At 43.7% G+C, this 11,752-nt stretch overlaps 1 protein-coding gene across 2 annotated transcripts; it reads right to left on the bottom strand.

Annotated features, from left to right (window-relative positions):
• Positions 1-5,966: 5,966 nt before the first annotated feature.
• Positions 5,967-10,195, bottom strand: LOC139825440 (uncharacterized). 2 transcript variants are annotated; one of them, XM_071808583.1, is made up of 2 exons: positions 8,874-10,195; positions 5,967-6,033 (listed from the first exon to the last, which is right to left on the bottom strand). In XM_071808583.1, exon 1 carries the CDS (start codon positions 10,193-10,195, stop codon positions 9,173-9,175), a length of 1,023 nt encoding a protein of 340 aa, XP_071664684.1. In that variant the 3' UTR covers positions 5,967-6,033; positions 8,874-9,172. The 2 variants fall into 2 exon arrangements, with proteins under 2 accessions (XP_071664684.1, XP_071664683.1); XM_071808582.1 differs by lacking the exon at positions 5,967-6,033 and adding an exon at positions 6,378-6,462.
• Between the last annotated feature and the right edge of the window lie 1,557 nt (positions 10,196-11,752).

Consider the following 11,752-nt stretch of genomic DNA (forward strand, 5'->3'; position numbering starts at 1 on the left):
TTCAGTAAAACATGTATCTTACATTCACATACTAAAATACCTGGTAAATAATGACCAGACAAATTGAATGCAACTGGGGAAATATAATACACATTTGACAGCAAAAGAGAAAGTTTAGACAAGAAATCCAAGGAAGGAGAATAAAAGCAAGGCAGTGAGTGTGTGACACCATGACATAGCTGAAATAAATCATCCCCTTGTTGCACAGACTGCTTGCTTTTCCAGCTGAAAATTCTGCATATTTCAGCCAGAATGCGGTAAGAAAGAGGATGCTCCCTACACAGGGGTCAATGGCAGAACCATGCAGAGGGGAACGTGGTTTGGGGACCTACGCAGAAGCCACCACTACCACTAGACAACAATCTAAGTCTGGTTGAGTGGCCCTAGCAAATGGTGGTGGTCTCCACTCTGTGGATGAAGAAAGTAGACAGACAAACCTGTGACCACGCCTGACTGTGTCACCATGCTCTTGGACAGGCATCTCCAGACATACTGGAGAGAGGAGAGGAGAGGAGAGGAGAGGAGAGGAGAGGAGAGGAGAGGAGAGGAGAGGAGAGGAGAGGAGAGGAGAGGAGAGGAGAGGAGAGGAGAGGAGAGGAGAGGAGAGGAGAGGAGAGGAGAGGAGAGGAGAGGAGAGGAGAGGAGAGGAGAGGAGAGGAGAGGAGAGGAGAGGAGAGGAGAGGAGAGGAGAGGAGAGGAGAAGAGAAGAGAAGAGAAGAGAAGAGAAGAGAAGAGAAGAGAAGAGAAGAGAAGAGAAGAGAAGAGAAGAGAAGAGAAGAGAAGAGAAGAGAAGAGAAGAGAAGAGAAGAGAAGAGAAGAGAAGAGAAGAGAAGAGAAGAGAAGAGAAGAGAAGAGAAGAGAAAGAAAAGAGGAGGCACCATGGCAGCTTCTTACCCTTACTGTCTTGCAGAATACTTGTGCCAGACAGTTTTCCTTGCTTTGAGTTTCTTTCAGTCTAATAACTTTAATAGAGCACAGACTGACAGTTGCAATGAAATTTGATTAGCAACAAATACACTCAGGTACCCATGGCAGAAGACCTTGGCAATGTCATGGTGACATCTGTAGTCTTCCACACGACCAGGAAGATGCAGGTCTCCTCCCAGGAGAATCGAGTGTCATGCCAGCTCCTGAGGTGACAGCTCAAGCCTTCTTAATTGTCAATGAAAGTTGTATACCCAAGCTTATGTCTTAGAGGTTTTGAAAAATCCACACATGGGGCAGCAACTGGGCAGGGGAGTGCATGAGTGTCCTAAGTCATGCCAGGGGGCCCAGGATTAGACACCAAGTTAGGCCACTCTGTGGATATTCTTGGGTGTATACTGCCTACAAAATTACACAGAGTCTGTTGTAAGCAATGGGAACTTTCCAAGCCAACAAATTATGGTGATTTCACGATAACTTAGATAACCCTCCAAGGTGTAGGATGTATCAGATTTGAGATGAGATGATCCAACAAGATGGAGTGAATAAATGCTACGCCTCTCTGACCTCAGAAGGGCTCAGCCCAGATACATAGAAAAAGTTGCAAAATTCCCTTTGGAGAATCAAAACTTAAATACACAAGGACATAAAGCAAACAAGGGAAACACAATGTTTTCCATGAAAGGGCTGCCCTGCTACATGCACTTGGGAAAAGAGAGGAGGAGACTTCTGCTAGAATGCAGGGGAGGAATAGCAGCATAAGAGAGGCTTGGGTGGAGCAAAGGGCAGGTATCAGCGCGTAGGAGTTGATGAGAGAAGAGGCATAGAAAGGAGCAGTGTTACTGCAGGTAAGAGGAGGCATGACCTGCCCTGGAGCAGGGTGCTGGAGAGGGGAAACCCTCAGCTTATGGGTCCTGCACTGCTGCCTGCTCTGGAGAACAGGCCTGGTCCTCAATTACCTAGTTGCGTTAATTGCAGTACCTTTGCAAGCACAAACTGAACAGATCCAACCAGTTTCTCTAAAGGAGAGAGTCTTGCCTGCACAAAGGTTTGCACCAGTTTCATTAGATCAGTTTTAACAAACATTTTAGTTAGGCTGCTGCTGCGCCAACAAGATCTGAGGAGGTAAAGAGGGAAAACGTCTGGTCTTATGTTACTCCAGTGTATCTGGCAGGAACATATTTAGTCTCTTCCCAGTGAATGACACCTATTTTGGGGGTAGAAAAAAACAACTGTCTGACAAAGTCACACTTCCTATGCCCCTTATTTTTCCTTGGGAAGTATCTTCAGCTGTGAATATGTATATATGCCCTAATGACAGTCAGCTGTCACGTCTGTAAACATACATTTACTTCCCATTAAGGGCTATTTGCCCCTTTTTGTGACCTTTCACCAGCTTTCCATACTGGCACAGATGGTATAATCCTGTCAGGCTAAGGCAGGTGACAGTGCTGCTCAGTGTTTAGTAATCAGTGACTGTAATTAGCCAGACTGGACGCAGGCTCAGATAATAGGGCAGCCAACCAGCTGCCAGTCATGAGGCTTTTCCTGTGGACTGCAGGAGATGGAAGAGAGGACAATATAAAGAAGCCGTGCATTTATACGGAACCGCTGATAATGTTATATATGGTGTTTGTTAACTGAAAAAAGAAAAAAATCCTTTTTATAACAGAGTGACTGATAAATTGTGTTTCACATCCCATGGGCATACAGGAGCTTTCAGTTGGTTGTTAAATCTGTTGGAGGTGTTTGGATGCCGTTTAGCAGCAACAAGGCTTTTTCCTATTTGGAAATCATGCTTTCCTTATGCAGACGTTCACAAGCACACAAAATGTGCATGGGCGAAGGGCTCTGGTTTCACAACCACTAAACCAACTGGGTTAGCACAGGAAAGTGTTGTCACTAAGCTGCTAGTTGTCTGCATTCAGAGACAGGATTTAGATAAAGAAAATCAAACCTAGTTGTACTGAAAGTATAGGAAAACCTAATTTTTTATTAAAGAGCTGCTCTTAAAAAATATGATGGGAGTATTGAAACTAACGGCATTAAGAAGCTATCAGAATAAATAATTTTACTGATTTTGGTTCTTTTTAGGGATCTAGGTGATCATCCTCATTTCTGATCTTGTGTTAAAGCACACATTTACACAATATATAAGCTGCACACACTGTATTTAGGAAAGTAAGCAGTGGGCTGAACTGACCATATTTTCATGTGAGAGATGACTCACAGTCTCCTGGATAGTAGAAAATTCTCCATGCTGAGCAGATGCTCATGCTTACAGTTTGTTCGCATGAAAGAGGTTTTATTACCAAAGAGGCAACCAGTCATCTCTGGCAGAGGAGAGGCTGGCATTCATTGCCTAAGAGGGCTTTTTTTTCCCTACTTCAATATTTCTTTCCTTTTTTAAAAACGTGCCTGTTATTACAAAGACACCAATAATGAAATATATTTAATTAAAAAAAAAAAAAAAAAAACAACAAAAACAAATGCACTCATCACAGTGAATCAACTTCTCCCCATCTCTTATTACGTATATTCCAATGGCTTTTCTCCCTCTTCCCTTCCAAAATGACGCTATTTATCTGTACAGAGCAGATATCTTAATCTTTGGGGGAAAAAGCAGAAAATGATTTCAATTTCCATGCATTTATGAAAAGACATTCTTAAATAGGCCAGAGAAAGAGATATTGCATCTATAAATAAATTATTCCGAGGCGGGCGGTGGGATGGGGTTACACATCGCCATTGTGTGGGGAGGCTGCAAAGCCTGACCCGGGAGTGCAGCTGTTGTCTTTGTGCCGGGCACTCTGCCTCTGCCATTGTTCCCCCGATTACAACAGGCACGTCGGGCTGTGGGGAGGGCAGGCGGGGGTGAAAGGATGGCTGTGCATTGATAACGCCTGGCACTATCACCGAGGGCAATGATAGGCTTCTCAGCTGCGGTGCTATTGGGGTGTGGGTCTTTTGAGTCCTGGGTCTCGTTGTCCCACCCCCCCCAAGCCCCCACCTACCTTCTCTCCCTGAATCAGCAATTTCGGGAGATGTAAATGCATTCACCTCCTGCGTGTGCCAGCTGGATCTTACTCAGACACACACACGGGTTTGTGTCAACAGATGGTGTAAAAGGGGACAAAAAGGACAGTATTTTCAAACTGAATATGTAATCAAACAGGTGTGGAGGTAAGAAGATGGCAATGAATAAGGAACGCCGTGCTGTGGAGAAGGACATCCACACGTCTCGCAGCAGGGCGGCGAGGAGGGAACCCATCGCCCTTACCACACTCTGCTCCACAGGAGAGGAGAATGGTCACCATCTTTCTGCCACAGCCAATCTCCCCAGCAACACACAGCGAGCTGGGAGTGCTCAGCCGCTGGAGGGCCCTGCCCTGAGAAGCAGGCAGAGATGACATCCTTGCTGCCCCTTCATCGCTCACATTGCTGCCTGGCTTCCAGCTGTGCCACCCAAAACACTGTGCAAAGATGCTTGGCCTCTCAGCACCCTCAAAGTGTGCCATGCTGGGGTGGAGGAAGGCTGGGAGGACAGGACACCAACACCGGTGTGTCCCCAGGTCCTGATACCCACCTGCCAGGGGCAGAGTGGAGAAACACCCTGGGAGAGCAAAACCAGAAGTGATGGTACTAATCTAGGATCGTGTTGTCATCACAGATGCACTGGAGACATCTGAGCTGGGGTTACTGAGTGTCGGCACGAAAGGCATTCGTGTCACAGGAGGCACTGTGGGGCCCATACCTTGCTATAACAACGTGATTGATGCCCGTTTGCTTCTGTGGACCTACCAGTGCTTAGGATGTGCTGTCAAACACACCATGCCAACAAGCCTGGCCATCTGACCTTCAGGACTGCATAGCACACATGGTGTGAGGACCTTGGCCATGTGGGATGGATGTGCCTTTCACAGGTCTCGTAGGAGAAGCCTGCCCAGCACACAGAACTCAACAGGACCATTCACCCCTGTTGGAACGATAAAGGACTCAGCACTCCGATTCAATGTGAATCACGCCAAAGCCATTTATTACAGACAGATGTCTCCTTATATACGCAACTATTCTCTAAACACGAATCCACGCTCCAAGCATGGATTCGCTAAATGAGTATCATGGGCAGTCCACACGCTGGAGCCCCACTGATGATAGGTCCGACGACTCACGCCATGCTGAGGCCCTGTTAATGAAGAAACGCCCCTCTTTCTCACAGCAGATTCTGTTCTCAGCTTCTCGAAGTGGCCTTGAGATTCCTTTGGGCCTGACTAATTCAACAACATAGCTCCTTCTAACAAAACCCCTTCACAATTCCCCCTTTTTGTTCTTGAACTAGTCAGGCCCCTTAAACAGCATGCTGAATCGTCTTTGAAATACACTGCAACATAGGACACGTGATTAACAACATAATTACAATTACATATAATGTAGCTAAACCTTACTTAATAAGATTAAACAACTATCTGCTTATACTCAAACCTTCATATCATATATAAAACCTTAATTCTACTTATGACAACCTTACCAACGCACTATTTTAGAATAGTCAGACAACTTAATACAATATATTCTCTTAAATTCTTAAAAGATCTATAACTGCGCAGTTTATAGAGTAACGTACTTAATACCATCAGCATATGCTAATTATTGACTTAATATCTTAAAACTTATATTAACCTATTCATATGCTAATTATTGAATTAATATCTTAAAACTTATATTAACCTATTTAAAAGATCTATAGCTTAATCTTAATATCTCTTTTAAAACCTTACCAGTTGCTAAATTAGGTTACCATGGTAGAAATATCTTATACTTTTGCCTTATCTATGCATAGATTATCTAATTGTAATATCACCCTTTTGGAACTCTTACCATCTGTTCAAATTAGCATTCTCTATGGAAGGTACCTTATCTGTTTACTAATAAGCTTTTAGACCACTGGGTCTAAGAGCATCTATAACACTGAATAAGAATTCATGGTTTACATTTGAGACAATTCTCACAACTTATCTCCCTCCTGTCCTTCTGCATCTGTCGAATCTTTGTTGTCTTTATTCAGCCATGGCTTGATCCATTTCGCAGGAATCCATTTTGATCCTTGGTCTGTAATGACACAAGCATAACCCTTTCCCCAAGTTACTAATTGGAAAGGACCCTCCCATTCACCAGTAACTCCATTGCGTATTTTGACCTGACACTGATTTTCTCTAAGGTCTGTCAAGTGTCCTTTTAAGCTTGTTCCATGACAAATCATAGGTGGAATGTTGAACCCTTGCGGAAGGCGTAAAAAGTTCAAGACATATAATGCTTTGCTTAGTCTGTCATGTGGAGTAGTACAGTCAGTTCCCCCTTTTTGTTTGTCAAGCTGATGCTTGAGAGTTCGATTCATCCTTTCTACCAAGGCCTGACCAGTAGGAGAATTTGGTATCCCTGTAATGTGCTTAACACCCCACAACTGAAAAAAGGTGGCAGTAGCTTTGGCGATATAACCAGGTGCGTTGTCTGTCTTGACCTGTGCAGGAACTCCCAAAGCTGCAAAAGCAGAACGTAAATGTCGTTGCACATGTGAACTAGTTTCACCAGTCTGAGCAGTGGCCCATATGGCGAAAGAATATGTATCAATAGACATATGCACATACTTCAGCCTGCCAAATTCAGGGACATGTGTGACGTCCATTTGCCACAATTCCAAGGCTCCTAATCCTCTTGGATTGACTCCTGCACCCAACCCTACTGAGATGGGCTGACAATCTGCACAACTTTTAACAATACCTCGGGCTTCACTTTCTGACAATGAAAATTGCCGCTGTAAGACCTGAGCAGACTGATGGAGGAAACTATGAGAGCATACTGCTTGCCCAAACCTATCTACTGGAGGTGGAACCCAGGCAGGAGATACAAGAAAATCAGCTCGGCGGTTTCCTTCAGCTAAATCGCCTTGAATTGTCAGATGACTACGGATATGTGTTATGAAGTATCGGTGTTGTCTCTCTTCGACCAACAACCATAGTTGCTTGAACAAAGACATCAGTTGTGCATCCTGAACCTCTTTGAGCAATGATCTTTCAATGCGAGCTACCACACCTACCACATACAAAGAATCACAAACAATATTCACTGGGCTATGAGCAAATCTGATAAACACTTCTATTGCAGCCCTGAGTTCCAAATGCTGAGTCGATCCTTTCAGGTCAGTTAGTATCACATCGTGCCGTTTTCCATCTGTTTTCCATGTAATTGCTGCTTTCTGCATTTTACCCCCTGCGTCAGTGAACACTGTGGGTCCTTTAACAGGAAATTCTGAGAGAAGAGGGGGACCCTCCTTCATTGATCCCATATTCAAAACTGACATTAACTTGTGTGGAGGGGAAAATGTCTTAATTAAAGCTTGAGAATCTAATAACGCAATCTGAAAAGGTAAGGAGTTCTGCAAAGCCCACTGTAAATATTCTGAAACGAGGGGAACAATGATATATGCAGGCTCAGCCCCTGAAATTTCGACTATTCTCTGCCTACCTTTCATTATAAGCTGAGCAAAGACCTCAACCCTGGTTGTAATGGTTCGTTTGAGTCGAAAATGCAAAAACACCCACTCTAAGATCTTTAACGGCTCCTTACCAGTTGTCCATTGCATTATGAGAGCAAAAGGATAGTTAGTATTGTTTACAATTAGTAGTCCGATTACATAATCTGGGTTCCACCTATGGCTGAAAGCTTTTACAAGTTTGGACATAATCTTTTTCAGAGCAGCTTCCGCCTCAGCAGTAAGCATTCTAGGAGAGCTAATGTCACTATCCCCTTTTAGCAGTTTTACAATTGGAGCTAAATCCTCATTAGTGATCCCACAAATGCTCCGGACCCAATTCAGATCACCCACTAGTTTCTGCACATCATTTAAGGATTGAATGACAGGCCGACATACTATTTTCTGAGGTTTCACTGTGGACTGAGAAATTTCCCAACCAAGATATTTCCACGCTGGTTGAATTTGTACCTTTTCTGGAGCAATTTGCAATCCTCTATGCTGCAAGGTATCAGATACTTCATTTATCAACAAATCAGTCGAAAAAGTTTCCCCAGCTATTAATATGTCATCCATGTAGTGGTAAATCACTAATTCAGGATGAGATTTTCTGATTGATTGCAAGGCCCAAGCTACATAAATTTGACACATAGTTGGGGAATTTTTCATTCCCTGTGGCAAAACTACCCATTGATACCTTTTCGCAGGTTCAGCCTTATTTACAGAATTTATGGAAAATGCAAAACGTTTACAGTCATCAGGATGCAAAGCAATGGTGAAAAACAATCTTTCAAGTCAATTATTAAGATCTGCCAATTTTCTGGAATCATGACAGGGGATGGTAATCCCGGCTGTAATGCTCCCATGTCTTCCATGGTATCATTAATTTTTCGAAGATCCTGTAACAACCTCCATTTCTTTGATTTTTTCTGAATAGTAAACACAGGAGTATTCCAGGGACTTGTAGACGGCTCTAAATGCCCTTTTTCGAGCTGTTCCTGTACTAGCTCTTCGACATGGGCGAGTTTTTCTTTACTGAGCGGCCATTGATTTACCCATACTGGATCATCATTTTTCCACTGTAATTTAAGTACTGGTCGCCCATCATCAATGGCCGCTTCTAGAAATGCTGTTGTTTTGTCACCAGAGTTGCTCCTAGTTGTCCTAACACATCCCATCCTAATAGAGAAACAGGGATAAACATCACATTCATGCAGTAAAGAACTAAATTACTCATGTTCTTCTATATTATCACAAAATGCACATTTTGAATCAACGGAATCTCATGATTTAACAGACTGTGAACATATCGTACCATATAACAAAGACCTACCAAAATTGCAACATGCTTAAACAGATACCCACAAAGAAAACAGGTTAATAAGGAAAGCATCTTGCAGACTTTAACAAGTTTTCTGACCTGTGTGTTAAGTCTCTCTCAGCTTGTTGAAGTTGAAATCGCCCCACCTGTAAAAAAAACTGTCTGAAAAGATTTAATGATTTCTTGTCCGAGTGCTTTTCTATGTTTTAAAACACCTCCCAATACCAATTTTTTAGGAACACAACTGAAAACAATCATTCCTGACCCCATCTTGCAAGTAAAAACCTTGGGGGGGGGGGGGGGGGGAGGCGGGGGGGAAGCACAGGGCTACTTGCAGCCTGAGTGGGAAGAGCAGGCAGAAGGTTTTATGGCGCACTTAAAAACAACTAGTGAAACAATTAACTCACATTCCTGACAAGCTGCTTGATTTTCAGAGAGACGGTACACAGGAACACATAATATGTACTGTAAAACTCGCAAATAACATGCTGATAGCAAACATTAGCATTTTCTACTGCTAATTTCAACACCAGTGCTTCCTTAACTTCTAAGTTTTCAATCTGCTTATTGATGGTCTCTTGAAGGTGGTCAATAAATTGCATGTAATTCTCATTGGGACCCTGATTAACAGTTGCAAATGATTTGTCTGCTTTGTTGGTTTCAGGCACCTCTCTCATAGCTTGATATTGCTGACTGTTGGATTCACTCGCTAATAGCTGATCTGATCTTTCACACAGTTCTTTTGCCCAGTTCTTATCCGGCGGCTCCTTCTGTTCTCTTGTAGGAGTTAGAAGGATAGAAAGCGGTGAAGGCGGACACAAATCAGTAAAAGAATTGATATTACACTTATTTACGACTTTAGCATTCTCAACTTTCACCAGTCCTTTTGACAAATTATCTGACTCCAGTTCTTTGGACTTCTTGGTCTCTCCAGGGTCGTGTGATGGTACAGGAGGCCATCCACTCGGTAATTTTCCTCCCTCCGCCCCAGACTGTTGTATCATTGGGGGTGCCAAAGGCACAACAGGGGATGGAGTAAGGAGGGTATCGAAAACATGAACTGGGTAAGCTTCACAGTTATTTTTAGAGTTCTTATCAGGCTGTAACGCTGCAAAAATTCCAGTAACCGCAGCCCGCTCAGCCTTAAATTCTTTTAAGGTGGAAATTATAAGCTTCCATGTAGTCGCTAATGATTTAGCTTCTTCATCTCCGTCGCTAACCTTATCCCATAATTTCTGCCCTATATCGTCCCAAAGTTCAATTTTAAAAGCTTTCTCAGCTTCTGTCGGGTAGCCGTTAGTTCTACAACAAACCAACAGTCTACGTATGTTACTTTCTTCATATTTAAGTCCTCTCATAGAGAGAATATGCAGGAGGATCTTAACTATAGCTTTTTCCTCAGAGGATATATTCTGCCCCATAACTTCACTCTTCCCTCCTCCTGCTCCCAGCCGCTCACCTTTCCCGGGGCCTTCTTCAACAAAATTTATCCGCGGAACGTCCGTACGTCTCCGCCCGGCTCTCAGTCCAGCTGAGCCGCCTCCGGCTGGGCCGCTCCAGGCTTTTCCCCGACCTTAGTGAGACGCCGTTCGGAGTATCACGTCGGGGTCACCATTTGTTGGAACGATAAAGGACTCAGCACTCCGATTCAATGTGAATCACGCCAAAGCCATTTATTACAGACAGATGTCTCCTTATATACGCAACTATTCTCTAAACACGAATCCACGCTCCAAGCATGGATTCGCTAAATGAGTATCATGGGCAGTCCACACGCTGGAGCCCCACTGATGATAGGTCCGACGACTCACGCCATGCTGAGGCCCTGTTAATGAAGAAACGCCCCTCTTTCTCACAGCAGATTCTGTTCTCAGCTTCTCGAAGTGGCCTTGAGATTCCTTTGGGCCTGACTAATTCAACAACATAGCTCCTTCTAACAAAACCCCTTCACACACCCCCAAAAGACAAGTAAGCAGCCATGCTCTGCTCCTGCTGCAGAGTCCAGCATGGCCAAACTGCCTGCCTGTTTGCACCCCAAGATAGGGACCCCAGTTCACAAAGAAGTGGGGAAAAATTAAGACATATTTTGCTTTCCCTGACACAAGAGCTCACCATTTCTTTGGAGATTTTCCCCTTCCTAAAACCTAGAGGAAAGCCACCAATTTCTCAGCACACTGCTGTCTGGTATTACCAGGCTCCTCCTCAACTGCTGAAGACAAGTATTCATCTTAAACAAAGAAGTCATTATCCTGCTCTACTCAGCATTTGTCAGGGCACACCTGGGATACTGTGTTCGGTTCTGGTCCCCACTATACAAAAAAGATATGGACAGACTGGAGAGGGTCCAGAGAAGGGCCACAGAGGTGATCAAAGGATTGGGAAGCTGCCACATGAGGAAAGGCTGAGAGAACTGGGCTTGCTCAGCCTTGAGAAAAGAAAGCTTAGGGGAGACCTTATCACCATGTTCCAGTATTTAAAGGGTGATTCACTTGATGCTGCTTTAATGGCTTCAGTTGCTGTCAGATAGCAAATGGCTATTTTGTAAGCTTGCCTTCACATTTTTCTGTTGTAGGTACCTAATTTGTATACTCCTAAATTCTTTCTTCGGCTTATCCCGAAGTTATAGAAAATGTCTATGGTGTATTCATTGTGTACAAATGCACCTTATAGATATTAATATATTTTACTTGCAATCTGGTATGCATCTGTTATTTGTAAAAGATGAGCTTCCTGCTCTCATTACTTTCAAATTATTCTCTCCAGAACTGTGTTCAGCCAAAACAGAGCATTGCTATTTCCCCATCCCCCATGATCTGTCAGCTGCATTCAAGACAATTAACTCTCTTCTTCATTTTGCAATCTTGCCTTCATTTACCCGGTTTGGTCATTTGGTCCTTCCTCTGCCCTAACTGGGTCAGTCAGAGGATCTTCCCGACTCCTCCTCCAGTTTTCCATGGAGGTGCCAGCACGTCCTCACC

The sequence above is a fragment of the Patagioenas fasciata genome, chromosome 4 (genome assembly GCF_037038585.1).
Source record: "Patagioenas fasciata isolate bPatFas1 chromosome 4, bPatFas1.hap1, whole genome shotgun sequence".
Taxonomy (NCBI): domain Eukaryota; kingdom Metazoa; phylum Chordata; class Aves; order Columbiformes; family Columbidae; genus Patagioenas; species Patagioenas fasciata.

Coding starts and splice junctions, on each gene's coding strand:
- LOC139825440 (XM_071808583.1), bottom strand. CDS start 10,195: ATGGGGCAGAATATATCCTCTGAGGAAAAAGCTATAGTTAAGATCCTC.